This window comes from Leptonotus elevatus, chromosome 8 (assembly GCF_054856555.1).
Source record: "Leptonotus elevatus isolate MCC_2025b chromosome 8, RoL_Lele_1.0, whole genome shotgun sequence".
In the NCBI taxonomy this organism is placed as follows: Eukaryota; Metazoa; Chordata; class Actinopteri; order Syngnathiformes; family Syngnathidae; genus Leptonotus; species Leptonotus elevatus.
In genome coordinates, this window is record NC_141246.1 from 11470535 (window position 1) to 11487180 (window position 16646).

At 39.0% G+C, this 16646-nt stretch overlaps 1 protein-coding gene across 11 annotated transcripts in view; it reads left to right on the forward strand.

Annotated features, from left to right (window-relative positions):
• adgrl3.1 (adhesion G protein-coupled receptor L3.1) overlaps positions 1-16646 on the forward strand; it is a 175540-nt gene that overhangs the window by 39102 nt on the left and 119792 nt on the right. For all 11 annotated transcript variants that reach the window (XM_086083290.1, XM_086083282.1, XM_086083281.1 and 8 more), the window contains exon 3: positions 7812-7928. In XM_086083290.1, the coding sequence (XP_085939416.1) occupies positions 7874-7928 (55 nt within the window). In that variant the 5' untranslated portion in view covers positions 7812-7873. The remainder of the gene's footprint in view (positions 1-7811; positions 7929-16646) is intronic.

Genomic DNA, 16646 nt, shown 5'->3' on the forward strand with positions numbered 1-16646 from the left:
GACATTGATTGTGAAATGATCATTTTGTACGAGGAAAATCCAATGACAAATGTACGGACATTTTTTTGTCAAAATTGTGTCTAGTTGTTTCTAGAATGACAACTAAACACAAAAAGATCAAATATTTTCAATATACATATAAAATGTTCCTAAACCTTGTTTTAACTAATCAATTCAGAAGGAGAAAACAAAAAAAAATCACAATAACACTGTAAGAGAATTTAAATTCAGTAATGTCCACCCACTGGTGAACACAATTTTTGTTGAGTTCAAGTTGACAACTGTTTCTAACTCATTTTTGTGTGCGGAGTCCAAAACTGATTTCAGTTATGTCATGTGTTTGAGCTGTAGGATCACCATGTTCTTGAATTATAATAATAATAATATATATAAATAATAATATAAACTAAATGTGTATGTATGTAAATAAAACACTGATGGAAAAATTAAAACAAGATGGAAAAATTACAAGCTTTGAAAACCTACAAAACAACATAAAATAAAATAGAATTTATAATGGTATGCCTTTGGTTACAAGTATAAGAGAAAAAAGTAAAAGAGGGGAAAAAAATGCTCCTAATTGCTACTATGCTAGCTTTCTGTTTGCAGATATTGATACTACTGACCTATTAGGAGCTGCACACACATCTCACTCGTCTCAATTGTGACTGCACATCGTATTCAGCTGTTCTTACTACAGTCTTACTACAGCTAAGCAGCGGATTTTTGCTTATCTGGAGTGTAAGCTGTAGAGAAAAAAAATTGACGTTGCAATTTTGGAATCAGCATGCCAATTTTAGTTTTAAACAGCATAATTCAAATTCATTCTAATTGTTGTCCAATGTTATCATTATTGGCTGCACTAGCCTTGCGTTTACTCGGTAACAGATCAATACTAAATCTTGCCTTATCGCACAAACCCAACGAGGAGTTCCCAGCTGCCGTTTGTTGTTTTTCACATGACTTCAATCCTGGGCAGGGCAACAAAAACATGTGACTTTTAATTAATTAGGATTTTAATTTGGTTCGAGGGGGGCTTTTCCCTGAAAACAGCCGCCGCCAGTATGGATACATGTTGAGGCCGTCACGTCACGACTTCCATGTCAATCGGGAGCTGACAGGTTGCGCTGTCTCTGCGCGAGCCTCCAGTCACTCTCGGGGGCCCCTCGCTGCTAATCATTATCTTCGGCTTCATCAGCGGAGGGCAATTACAATAGCAGGGGAGGGGGTCTCCATTCAAAAGCGCTCACGGTGATTCAACTGTGTGCATGGTGTATTTACACAGTATCCATCCGATGCACTTCACTGTGCATTCTTGTTTGCAAGTGCTCGTCTCGCTCATTACAGCCCATTACAGGCGACGCGAAGAACCAACCACCCACCCGCCCGACCTGAATTGTCTTTTTAGCTACCTGTGTGAGTGTGTGAGTCACTATAATCAAATTTCTGCCTGTCTACCAGTCTGGTGCTGATGATAACGTGCTTCACTGCTCTCTCACTCTTGTCACCCACACAACCTCATTACGCACACACAGGAAGGGTCCATGGTGGTTTAACCCACCCTAGCAAGCCAACTGGAGGTAATTTAGCATAGCTTGGCAGACACATGCCATTTTACTGAACACGGCGCACGTCCCCCCTGAGCTTTGCTCCGCTCAGACTTTTCACTCCAATGGAGCACAAAAGGGTGAGAGACTCAAGAAAGACAGGAAGTAGAGAAGGAGCAATAAAAGAGGCATTTGTGTTCTAGCGCCACCTTGCACAGGTGTAATGTGATAGTAACATTTTATAGGAATGAGATTTTTTTTTCAGCGTATTCTGAACATAAATTGTTATTATAATATAGTAATATTGTTCCCATCTCATATAACCTTTTCTGTATATTAATTAGTTGGGATGTTCGATGTCACTTTATTTCAGACAGATGCCAGTACAAACACTCAACTCTAAATTAGTCTCCGGTACTGATACCAAGGTGCAGATACCACTAATTACTTTTGACATATAACCCCCCCCCAAAGACATAATTTTTCCCTAAAAATACTTGAAATTAATGACAATTACTATTCTTCTAATTTCAAAATGATAGTTTTTAAACAAGCTGTCTGCAGTACCGATACCTTGAAATAAGGCTTGGTATCGGCATGATACAGACACCTGGTATTGATACAGGCCCATCCCTAAAACTCTGTAGAACTTCATCTACTGCAGAAAACTTCAGGGAACTATTTGTTTGTTGACAATTACATTTAACTTCATAAGACATGCTGCAGAGCCTGTAGGCTTTCTGTACTTTTTGTTTGAGTTTTTAAGCAAAGATGTCTGTTTTATAAGAAAAAAAAAACATTAAAAAAAAAACTAACATTGCAAATCTGCTCATCTGGCCTGAAAAAGACATATCGATCTTTCCCTAATATTATAAAACATCTGGGAATGATGCAAAATTACCATAACAATAATAAACATTAAATTATTTTGTCTCTGAGTGTCATTCAAAGCTGATCTTAATTTCCTTTTGCACAGGCAGAATATGCGATGCAGGTTTTTCAGATTAAACCAATTTAAGTCATTTGGCATTTTCTTTCATGCACTTTAATTCCAATAAGCAATTTGTCTTCAAGTATTTTTAGCATTTGTTTGTGAAACTTGTGGTTTGCTAATTATGCGCATGCTTGTCTGTCACGACTGAATTCCGTTGTTTGATTTCATTCTAATTAGGACAAACTTGCAAATACAATGAACAAGAAAATGATGGCATCTGTTGCATCTTTGCTTAAACCCGACTTGCACTCGCATACACAGACACACAAACACACGCGAGCGTGCGTTATTATTTCAGGGCATGGATGCAGGCTGGGTGGCCAACATAGCATGGGCACATTTGAGAATCTCTGGGGGAAAGCCGGCTGGGTATATGGGGGGGGGGCTCGGGTATCTGGTCTCCCAGTGATAAGCATGTGTGTAAACGTGCCTTGCAGACTGTGTGTGTGCACGCATGTGTGTGCGTGTATGTGACATCTGTTGACAAGGTAGCCTAGTCCGGTCAGCACTCATTAGTGGAAGTGAGAATCCCCGAATAAGGAGTGCTACGACAGACAGGACTCTCTCGTTAGGGGATAGAGCACTCCCACTTGCGCGCACACACACATTGCTAGGGTCAGACCGCCTTGGTGCACACAATGTGCACAACATCAATTAGTTCATAGATGGCTGCAATCTATTCTGTCAGCGTGGTGGCCTCGGCAACAGCCTTCAACAAGTTATTATTCAGGCATTCAGAACATACAGGACATAAATACTAATTCTCCAAGGCATGCAAGATATTGAGCTTTGCATTATAAATTCAGACACATTGTTTTAGTCCTTTAGACTTCCTTTCCCAGATGCATCGAACAGATGTGTGGAACAGAGGCTGACGTCCAGCTGTGCTCCAAAGCAGAACACAATCCGTACCAAGACTATGGTTGACTTTTGTCAAATTCCAAAACCATTTTTTCGCAAACGTAAGTAATATCAAGCGAATACATTGGTTTCAGGGTTCATAAAAACTTTAACACAACAGGCAATGTTTAAAGCATTTGACCATTCATAACTGTCGGTTTCAAAAGATAGCAGCATAGCATTTGAAGAGGCCTGAGAGAGGAAACCTCATGATTGGATTGAACTCCACAATAGTTTTTGAGACAAATATGAATTCTAGGGTTGAAATGAGTCTGAGTAATTTGTGTACCCCGTTTAAAAAAAGAAGATGGGTTTTTTTCTGTCTTGGATGCTTGCTTAATTTCGTGTACACTGCCAGGAACACAGCAACAATTGCTCATAGTGCATGACAATAACACGGCACCAAGAAGGCCGACTTCAAAATAAACTGTACCGTACATAATATATATATAAAGGACATCAATGCCTTGGTATGTTTTTATTTTGAAGTTGTTCTCGGTAGTGCAGTGTTGCGGTGTAACGGCTGACCCATCTTTCAGACTGTGTTTTGTCAGGTTTCAGTACGAGGTTTAGGATCCAAACGCAGGGAAAAACTTAAAGGCAAAGTACTTGGTTAGTATAAAAAACTAAACAAAATCAACAAGGCCCCAAAAACAACACTCAAAGCAACAAACCAATACATCCGACAGCAACATAACATAACATTGACAATGAACCAACAAGAACTGAACGAAAACAGGTAACTAAATACACACCAACTGATGAGACAACGAAAAACGCATGTGGTTGAGGGAGCCGATTGGATGGCAAAAGGTAACATCAACAATACAATGTCGTCCTGAAATCACGTTCAATCGGCAATCAAGGGTGTTAAAAAAACACTTAATTATGCTGAAATTCTATTGGCAGTGGCTAGCATCGCTAGTAGCAAGCAGCGCTAGGGGCTAGCAGTGCTACTGCTGGCTCGAGTACATTTCAAAGATAGTTCATTAGACTCACTCTCACTTATTACAATTGTTTCTAGAGAGGAAAATCATGTGCTGCTAAGCACAGTTGAAATTTAAGTAAAAAAAAGAAAAAAGAAGAAGTTGATTATCTAAAAACGAAAAATAGTAGGTTTTTCATTATTGAGTGGATTTTTTCTTTTATTTTTTCTTTGTGCTTCTACCTTAAGCAAAAATATATATTTTCTATTTTCATCTGAATACCTCCACATACATTTTGAGGTGTTTGTCTTTGGCAATTGCACTGAGTTTGAAACCTGGAAATGACTTCTTCTTTTTTCATCTGCTATTTCAGGCTTTAAATCGCAACTTACTATAACTAGTTAATGGTTAATGATGCAGCTCTCATCTCTAATATGCACCTCCGTTATTGTATCAATTTAACACAGAGTGGGTTCAGATGGAGCACACCATGTTTGCCAAACCTTATGAGTGCGAGTGTAAACACATCACATATGTTCTGCTGATTAGCACCATTACTGCCTATTTACCTCATCATATGTTAACCGATCAAAGCATGAGACGAAAACCTGACGAAAACACATCAACGCTCTGAGCCATCTCCGATCAAATGTGGACAATCCAACGAGAACATAATTAGCCCAGCGTATGTATGAACGTGACTCTTGTGAATTATGAACTTGAATGATCTCAAGTCAGATTCGCTTCAGGCTGTCACGCAACTGCTCCTGTGTGCAAAGTCAAGCGCGAGCGTGGTGGGAATGAGAGGGTTAATTAAGTGATGGGGGAGATGGTTGCCGCGCAGCATACGGAGTGATAGAATAGCTTTTGAATTATGGAACAGCGGAATGCTGCGGCTGGTGGCGTCCGGCCATATGTCAGTGTATACCGCCTGTGTCTAACCGAGGGACAGCTGGTCAGATTGCTCATGTTCAAGCGAGTTAGAGAGCAATCAATCAAAATGGGGCAGCTTGTTGAGTTGTTTAAACGGGGCCAGAATACAACGCTTGTCTATTGTTGGTGCCATTAGGGATTTGTCAGGTACTGAAGATATGAAATGAGCCCCCACAAGAAACATCACCTTGAGGATGTCATAGAGCTGACAGAGCCTCTGAGGTCATGTGCAAGATGATTTCACATAAAGCCCGAGTTGATGAGACGTGAATAGTAACGTTATTATTATTAACTAAACAATTCTGAATCTGCTTTCTACTGACAGATGTTTGAAGCGTTTAAGAAAATGGTTGCTATACTTTCCCTTCCTCCCTTTTGGCTGCTGGCAAGTTGTAGAATGGACGTTTATAGATTTGCATCAATATTTAAGAGACTCTATTTTGAGCACAACCATTCAGTGCATACCAATGTGTTCTTCAGGAACTCAATTTCAAGTGTGAAAAAGAATACAGAACATTTATTTGTCGCTGTTGTTGTGAAATCTTTGTCCTAGAGTCATTTTTCAAATTGCCTCCGCCGAGGTTATTTTAGTTAAAGCTGCCCAATGTAGAAATCTACCCAAAAATATCTTTACAATAGTCTTTTTATTTGACTATTCATGACTCAGACATCTTCTAAATAGCAGATCAACACCTTACCTGCTGAAGAAGGAAGTGTGCAGTTTCATTTTTTGACCACATGTGGCAGTAGCGATTCAAAATTCAATTTCCTGCATTGGGCAGGTTTTAAACAAAGATGAAGAAGAAAAAGAAGAAGCTGAAGCTGAAGCTGAAAAAGAAGAATATGAAGATGAATAATAATAATGAGAAGAAGAAGAAACGATGAAAAATAGTAGTCATGGCAATAAGGATCTAAAAGTTGCAAGAATCCATCAGGAATAGACCAAATGAAAAAAATTAACAAAAAAAAGCAACGAACAACCTAATATTAAAACTACTAAAAACTAAACTAAAATGAAGCATAAAAAATAATAAAACAAATGCACTCTGATAACTGGTTAAAACTAAAACTAAAGAAAAACAACTCAAAACACAATAAAAAAGTAACCATAATGAAAATGCAAAAAATATTATAACATGGCGTCACACTAAAATGAACAGTGAAGCAGATAGGTTACAAATACTTTTCTTTCCCAGTAGTTCATAGTTGTTTTATTTAAAACATGTACATTTTTGTTAGAAAGTCACTGTAAATGGTTTATCAGATCCAGTGTTGAACAATGCAAAGTAATATATTTTTGTTGACATTATTACTATGCTTTATATTATAGCCCCATATTGTCCATATACAGTATAGGCTCCAGATGGATGTACAGTAACTGCAACAGGTCAGGTATTCATGCAGCTGCTAGGTGCTAACTCTAATTTATTACCATAATTTCAAGTGAATTCCCCATTTCTGGGATTTATTTGGGCCTCTCATAAAACACATTGTCAATAAAGTGAACACACACAGTGAAGCACAATCTCAAGTGTGCACGTCTCTTTGTGCTGCCTCCACCGTGAAGCTTTGTGTCATTGTGGCTGCTCAGAGGATGCATTATGCATATACAGCACGTCTCTAGTGCTTACAGAAGGTCATCTTGTCAGCTTGACAGTTTAAATGTATGAAATAGAAACCTGCTACTCACATAATAGTTGCAGCAGAAGCAATGCAGCTATTTGCCTACACAGCACGACATGATGGAGATGCACTCTGTCTCTTAGTCTCTGCTGGGCCCCCAAACTGTATGGTCACCCTGATCAATAGTCTTTGTTACACATGATATATTTCCCATGGCTGCGACTTGCTGCTTTGCTCCATCTGTCCCATCCGCCTGCCTCTGCGCCTCTCAGCTTCCCCGCGAGGGCTTTGAGGCATTTGAGCTGCTGTTACTGTTGAAACGCTCGCACAAATGGCCATATTATTTTAATTGGACATAACCTGGAAATGTATCAGTGGAATGCGAGATCAATAAGGTGAGAACGTGGCAATTCAGAAGTACAGAAAGAAAAATGTTGCTTTGGTGGTTTGCTGAGTTTGACACAAAAATCCACGGCTTAATCACTTTAAAACAACAGAAGAAATGACACTTTTCAATATATTTTTCCCCCCAAAAATCACAGCCACCATCCTCTTTTTAATTTCTGTTGGACTTTGGGATGCACAATTAGACTCAAGCATCAATACATTTCATACTTTAAAACTGGCGAGAATTTTTTTTTTTTTTTACTGATGCATTATTAAAAAGGCTTTTACCATTCCCAAGTGTGTTCTGCGGATTAGAAGCGTGTGGAAAGTAATGTTTGACTAGCAAATAAAAATTCATTAAAGCCTGCAATTACTTGGATCAAGATTGTTTTCTATGTTTTGTAATCTCATTGTATTATTTTCAACACAGTTCTGCAAATAACAACCAGAAACATAAACACATTTTAAATGATGTTTTTTTAAATGTTTTTTTTTTTCCAGGCCTGTGTGCTAATAAGAAGCAGGAAGTACATCCTCCTCTACTTCCGGGCCAAGCGAACGTCATGTGGACCAGATGCCTCCTCTTCCTCTCAACCTTGTTTGCTCCCATTGCCATCGGTAAGAATACACACAAGTTTCACTAGTGCTATCATTAGGGTACTGTAATGTTAAAATTCTATTGGTTCATTGCTGAAGCAAACATATTGCGTTAGTCAAATCAGACTTAAGCAGATTAATCCACACATTTTCTTTTTTTTGTTTGTTTTTTTTGTTTAAGAGCTCAGTATTGTTCATTCGGTAATGTCATCATCATTGCTCTCTTTTTTATTATTATTTATTATTTTGTATGTGGGTGAGTATGTGTATTCGTTAGTTCACCAAAAACCTATTAAAAAAATCCCATACCGTTCACCTAAACCGAACACCGCCGTCAGGAGACCCGAGGAAGGACCAAAGAAAAGAAAGGAAAGTGAAATCCAGCACCGACCAGCCACAACCCATCGGGCCACCAACCAGAGTTCTTCCACACATTTTCAAAGCAGTTTGTGTTTGCTCACATGACAATTGCAATGCGAGCCCGAGGGCACTTCGACATCACTTTCATTCGGTATAGGACAAAATGGCAGCGCCCCCAGATGGATGAAAATGGATTGATTAGCAGAATAAAGACCTATAGGACAAAATAAGAGTGACAAATACAGGACAATAGCAACCACATACCGTATTTAATACAAGTATGAAGTAGCAATTATTGTTGTATAATAAAAATATCATACCAGGAAAAATGCATCTAAGGTTGTACAATTTCTGATTTCAAGGATTTCAACTACCTTCATGTATGACTTCCTGCGAAACGTACACAACGTGTTGTGGTTCAAATGTCAACATCAAAATTGTTGGTATTTCAAAACCATTAAAGTGGAAGTCAACCTTAAACATTTCTTGACAATAATATGTTATGTGACCTCACTAGTCTTAAAATGACATTCTGATTTTGCTGCTTAACTCAAATTCCATTAACAAAATATTAACCAGAATACCGATCAGTGGGCTGCATAGAACATTTTAGTGTTAAAAAAAAAGGTTTGGGTTGACTCGCACTTTAATCAACCATCCAATGATTTACCGGTATTCAAAATTTAAACATTTGCGATCATATAACCTTCATGAACAAAGTCACATTCTTAACTAACTTAACTTAACTAACTGGAAAAAAGTTCCCTTCAAACATTTTCTGTGCCGCTTGTCCTCATCCGGCGCGCTTGTAAACTCCACACGGGTGGCCCTGAGCGCAGTTTTGATACCACAACCTGTGATGACCCTCGAGGCCTTGAAAGAATTTAATCACTGTTCATAATAAGTGAAATCAATCAAATGTGCACTCTTCGAATATGTGCGCCTGGGGAAAAATATGAAAAGGGAGTATGGTATTGCCTTGGATATAAGTAGATATAGATTAATATTGTATTGGACAGAGAGGAGGTTTTCAAATGACCGCCCATGTGAATCCTTTGCATTGCAGACCAAGGAGACTCTTGTGTTGGTATTGTGGCTGTTATTATATTTCTCCTCTTTGTCGCATCCTTTTGGTGGTGCTCAGTGAACTGAAGTCAGCAAATCTCAGACCAATTCACTGTCTCGAGATATGCGTGACGCCACACAAGACAATCGTTTGAACTCGTAGGATGTAAGGAGCATTTCGGTTTACATGCAAAACTTATCCATTTTTTTTGCAAAACTGATTTCAATGTATTTAGTTGCAGGATTACAAACGTTTTGCCATTTTGAATCTCTATCCGTCGTCTTTTTCTGCTTCAGTTATTGCCTGCACACACACAAGCAAGAGCACAGATGCCCCAATCGTTTGTCTGTGTATTTCGCCCTGTTGCTGCTGCACTTTGAAGTCTGCTAGAGGGAGCTCTGGCCCTCTTGGACTTAATCCCATTAATGGCTTCTGTCAATCACCCCGTTGTGAGGAAAAGCTGCTGTGGATGTGCTCGCAGAACTCACACACGTGCACATGTCTCTAGCGTGTGCACCTTCACTTGCATACTGACAGCGCAGAGGTGGATGTGCTGCAAATGATGAAATGTGTTTTCCGACCCTTTAAAAACACTCAGGCGTGCAAGGTTTTTAGCTTTTACGCCACATGATGAGTTTCAGTCCAAGGTATTTGCATCGATGTCTGAAGAATAAGTCGACATATGCAAATGGCGCTGTTGATACTTAGGCAGGATTAGTTGAAACAAAGACCGTTTAGCTTGAGGACACACGGCAGCTTCTTGGCTGGTCATTATGGGGAACATTCTTCTTTGACATTACCCATGTAGATCACTGCAGTCTTCGTCCTGCTTCTGCTGGAGCGTGACTACTTCTGTAATAATACACGGGCGCGTCACAAACTGGAGTAACTGGTGATCTCCAATATCCATCAAGCAAGCCATCCACACAATGCCATCCATCCATTTTATGCCACTTATCCTGTTCAGGGTCATGAGGAGATGTCGCCTCTTCCAGATGACACCCTGAATTGGTTGCCAATCAACCACAGGACACTCACAATCACAACTACGGTCATTGAGAGAGAATCGATCCTACGCCGCCTGCATGAAATTCAGCCGTCAATGACTTACAAAGCAATGCATTCTTCCTGAAATGTATTATAAACAAAATGGGGGACTACACTACTGATTTGAAATGTAATGATTTGATTCTGTGTTAATCTCTAATAATGCTCTACTGTTGTGTATTATTTGGAAAATCACTTTGGATTTGGATCTGCAGTGCAACAGATGATGAACACAATACATTGTTTATCAAAACATTAGTTTAATACACTATTTGACACAAAGCATTGGTTCAATTGAGCTCTACAAGCAAAAACAGTCCAAAGATAATAATATTATAGTTATAAAGACAAGCTATTTTATGCAAGTCTTCAATTGGAACTCAATAGATTGCTCCCAGTGACGGTGTTGCCCTAGTTCAGAGGTTGTACCACCATAAAAACTAAAATTAGAATTATAATATTTGTTGAAATACAGTAACGGAGTAGGTATTGATCAAAACAACGAAAAATAGGTTTTATTCCTAAAAAGCAAATTTCTTATCGTAATCTACAATTACATTATGCACAGTTTGAACAGTAAGACTTTGTCTATACATAGGGGAAAAAATACTTAAATTATTGATTTTTTTTTTATTATTGCACACCGAAGTTAAATTAAAATAAAATATTTCAATACAATTTTACAAATAGATAGTGAAAGATTAAATACAGTTGTATTGGAATTTAAAGTTAAATACAAATAAACTACTTAAAAATATACTATACTGTACATGAAAAAGTAAAAACATGTACTGCAGTTGATTAAACAAAATAAAAAATAAAAATTCTAATAGTAGTCGTCCTACACCTGGAGAATCACTGTCCTATTGTTGGAACAAAACTGGCTTTAGTCATTCTCAGCTATGCACGTGGGATAGGGACTGAGCACTGCAGAATTGAGAAAAACACAAGTGACTGACATCCTCCCTAAATTATTCAAAATTGCCAATATTAATACTTTGTAGTAATGTAACCCCTAATTTTGTAGAAAGTATGATCTAAAACATTTTAATACATGATTTAGTATTCGCCAATACCAAATACCTTGATTACTCTTGATACATAAGATTTCATTTAACACAATTACAAAATATTATACAATTTAAATGAATAAATATAAATATATCACGATATTTACAATTGACCCTTTTCCTTACCAGACCAGTATTGGCCCGATACCGATACCTGGTATCAGTACTCGCCCATCCCTACATCATAATATAATTTCTAAGTCATTTTACAATTACCTTTAAAAATAAATGACTTGCAGATGATTTAATTTTGGGGGGAAAAGCATCACAAGTGTGCATGAACTCTCTTGTAATTTATTCTACTAACAGCTCATTCTAAACTTACAAAGCCTTTTTCTCAAGCAACATGTATCACTTCAACACAGTTTCTTGACACAAGCGTGCTACTTTCCTATTAGACAGGGCGATGGCGTAATCGGACTGTGGCATCATCGGACATTTCAGGATGAGAACAGAATATACGAATAGATGACTTATTCATAGTGTAGCTGGAAATATGTTCCGCAAAAAAAGAAAAACAAATATTGAAATTATCGAAAAAGCTTGCGGTATTACTGTAATGCCAAAGTCAGTAAATCTGTTTTCCATCTGTAGTCACATTTGTTATACTGCCACCCTAAGACCTCCTTCAACGAAAGGTCAAGATTGCCTGAACACCAACAACAGGTTTCTTTGCGCAAACGTGACACTGAAGGCTGTCTTACTTCAACAAACAACTTCACACAAGTTAAACCTTGACCTTCCTATCCACCTAAGTGTTTTAACAATAGCTGTGTCACGTCATAAATCAAAGTTTTGTTTTCTAAAGTGAGTTGAAACAGTCCGGAGGGGCACATTAGCACAGTGGGAGCGTTGTGTGCCATTTTTGGCCAAAGCCAAGGACTTTTAGGTGTGATATGCTAAATAAGCACGAGCATGGAGACTACATCAATAGTGTAAATGTGGGACTGATTTAAAATAAATTGTAGCGCGCACAAGGGGTCACTTCTGTGACCTCCGAATGTCACACTGGGTGTTTAAGGGGGGGTGGCTGATTTATGCCATTTGAGTTGTTTTTTGACAATGTACGGAAAAGCTGCTGCACTTTTCCTGCTTCAACCGAGGCAACATTTCAGTCACTTGGGACCACTGAAGAGAAAAGTCTCGCCTCGATAAAAGTGCACATGCAGGGAATGCGGGGATGGTTTTTCTATAATATGTTGAATCTCAGCTGCCAAATATTCTTTTATAACTTTTTTTATAGCTGTATAGATTGCAGCGCACATAAATTGTCTGGTCCGGGACAGAGGAACACACAAGCTCTTGTTAGATGGTTCACCTCACTGCTGTTTTTTTCATTCGTTGACAATAAAATGAAACTAGAACTCGAAAATGCGATTCCATCAAAAATTGAGTGAGAAAACCATAATGCTGACTCTGAGGTAGAATGGCAAAGAAAGAAAATAATATAAGTCTGTCACAGCATATCAAAGCCAACCTCAGATACAATGCAAATACTGTGTGTCTCTCCTAAAATCTATGAGAAGAAAAGAGGAGCAGAGAAATAGGAGTTGATTCTCAGCCAGTGCTTAGATCTTTGAGGGATAAATATTAGAACATTCTTGAACATTGCAGTGAAATCCCAGATTGCTTTTGAATTTGATGACTTTACATTTGACACTTCAGCCAAAATGTGTTAATTTAATTACTGCTCTGTAGAGCCTGGGCTAGTACACCAAATACACATTCATATGTATTCATTTACCATTCAATAACCACATCCTGAATCCATTCGATGGATTGCTTTTGCTGAAAAACAGGTCATACATCAGGTTTCCATCCAAATGTTTCAAAAAATGTAAGCACATTTTGTGAAAATACGCAAAACGGACATGTGACTTCTGCCCGTTTCCATCTGTTCTTCTTGTGAGAATATTGAGAGGGGACTCCACCCCTGTAGATGGCGGTAAACACCGTAGAGATGTGATCCACCAGTAATTTAAAGGAAGAAGAAGAAGCGTTTCTTTGCTGTTTTCCATCTTCTTCTTGAATTAATTCCAAAAAGATTTCTGTTTCGTCCCCCCCAAACATACCTTACTTTATTGTTCGATACGCTTCAAAATCCACCCTTGCTAAGCGTAATTTTTGTGTGTGCTAACTTTAGGCCCTTTTTCGAATTTCTAGCGTTTCTGCGCATTTCTTGAAAATTCAAATAAAAATGGGTGGATGGAAACCCAAGTATAGTGCAAAAAAATCCACGATACCTTCTCGCCGTTTCTGGTCTAGTTTTCACTGCCTCGTCTAGTCGTGAGTACGTTTCGCGCAAACCGCTTAGTTAATGACTTACTGGGCATTGCATGCTTAGCGTTTGGCCCTGGCTGATGCAAGCGCCCTTGTTCTCTTTGTGATGTCACTGTTAGCCTAGAGGATGGTATCACCTTCAGTTGAAGCTTTGTTTTACAAATAAATGTCAAAAACTATTATTTGTGTTTTTTTGATCCAACTCCTGAACATAACATCACCGACGGACTACAAGTGACGTCACGAAACACAGACCGTTAATGGTAAAACACAATTTACTCGAGTATAAAACGAAATAGCTTTCTTTATTCATAAATATTCAACATAACTTCACATAACACAACGTACGTGACAGTATGCTGCTATTGATCCGCCATTTTGGTTGTTTACTTTCGCCTCAAACGCTTTCAGGCCGGAACTGGGATAAACCAACTCGGATATATCCGACTTCCGACCATCCTCGAATGCAGCATAAATACTGTATGTAGCCGACACGCTAACACAGCCGCGTCACGCTACGGAAAGATTTTTGGTTTAAAATAACTTACTTCAACTTCCAGGATCCTTCACCGTACACTGGCCAACAACAGAACCCAGGGTCCCCCCCCCCCCCCCCCCCGCTTTTGTTAAAAGTGTCAAATCCTTCTGTGTCGTCTCTGTTGTAGCAACTAGCTAGCACTAAGCTAACCCCTGTGAGGGTTATTCTCTCTGGTAACTTCATGCTAGGACAAAGGTAGGCAAGTTCGGTCTTAGAGAGCCGCAGTCCTGCATGTTTTTGATGTATCCCTCCTCAAACACAGCTGAGAAGCTCTAGCAGAACGTAATTATGAGCTGATGATTTGAAACACTTGGGTTGGAGGCAGGAGACACCGAAAACATGCAGGACTGCGGCTCTCTGGGACCGAACTTGCCTATCCCTGTGCTAAGATGTAATCAGAGGCCAACAGCAAAGTACTGACAAATGCGTTGATACACGGCCTAAATGCGCTTTGTTGACAGATTAATACTGTATAATGCTCATTAGCCGGCTAAACATTGTCGAATATACATGCTAACACTTGCTGGTGTCGCCATTTGTTTTTAACGGCCAATTTGCATCTACATTTGACTCACAAACATCTCTACTGCTCCGCATTCATTATAAAACATGTGGGAGAGAAGTGCAAAACATTCCCTCTCCCTCTATTGTAGAGTTGCCACTGAGAACAACATCAAAGTGATTGCTTAACTCTCCCAGCAGTCTCACACTAACGCCCGCTTTATCCTTTAAAATATCTTCTGCAGTGTTTGCATCCGTTGCTCAAACATGAACAAAAGCCAAAACACTTAGCAGTTCAAGCGCGGGAATCGCCTTATAAGTCTATCTCCTCCTCTCCCTCACCTTCGCCTTCTCTTTTCCATCTCTTCACCTCATCTGCCACTCTCTTGTTCTTGGCCCAAATGTAAAAATCGATATCCTTTTGTTTTAGTCCCCCGAGGCGACGAAAGCGTCCAAATAAGATTGTCTGTGCCGTCTGCGGCTGCCAAGTTTGTGTCACCACTTACACCGGCTCAGACACATTAACATGCACTCGCACCTTGGTGCATGTGTGCACACAGACACATGGCTAAATATTAGCCAGGAGCAGTCTGTATGACTGGCACAAATATGCAATAGAAGTGAGTTTTTAAGAGGCGTCTTAAACACTGAGATCGTTTTATATCGTGAGGCTGCTGACTAAAAGAAAAAAAGATGACAGGACATGTCCAATAGTATGTCGGCATATTAGGGCCACATATAATAAACCTATATTTTTTTAGAGGGTGGGTGCAATATCCTGAAAAAAAAAAACGCGCAAATTTGCTCGGATGTTTGTGCCAATATTTTTGGGTCGAGATTTCAAATAAGGAGATAGTAATTGCTTTAGTAGAGATTAACCATATCATGTTAAGCATTCGCTCTTTGAAGCGTTGGGTACGGCCAGCGACAAAAACGCCTCGCTTTGCATTGGTCCACATCCTGAAGATAATAAGTTAATTTGGTAAAATGTATATTTACTTGCACATTTATGCTTCCAGAATTATTATTTACACATTCATACATTTTGGTATTTTTTTTGTACAAGTTGCGTCGAATCTGCTGCTCTCCGTCATTCACTTGCATTTACCTAAAGTACGCTAGCTTCTGATTGGTTAGTCTTAGTCAGCTGATAGGGGATCAGGAAGTGTTGTCGCTCTTGCTGCCGTGTATGACGAGTAGAGTTTAAATTAAGAATGAATCTGTCTCCATCCTGCCTTTTCATTTTATATAAAGTGTTCCATTAACCACCAAGGCATACTCACATTAGACTATAGCTACGCTACATGTATTTTTCGTAAGTTTCAGAGTTTTTTTTCTCGCAAATTTGTCACTGCAAGTTTTTTTTCTGGCATTTATGAAGGGGTAAATTTGCGAGTATTTTTCTCAAAATATTACATCCGCTATGAAAAAAAATATATAAATATATATGCACATACACATGGCCCTAATACGCCATCGTACAATAGACTGTGTTTACTGCTTGGCGATTATTATGCGTTTGAGGTGTTTGTGTCATAATGTGGCCTTTATGCCCTGTGGAGACCCTGCAAGGCAACGTTGGTACATATCTAAGGCAACGTCAGTCTAGACTGCAGCATCACAATACGATGTATTGATCCCAGCATGCTGCAATTAACCTCTCTTCAAAACTGACATTCATGGTCACTAAGACATGGTAAAAGCCATTCTAGGAAATGCATTAACGCATTAATGACCCACTGGCCCAGTATGCCGCTACGCACACACAAGCACAAAGCTTCTGGTGCAACTAAGACACACATCTTTACAGAAGTTGTGTTGAAGCTTGAATGACAGCCTGAGGGTCTTTATGTGTGTGTGTGTGCGTGTCTGCATGA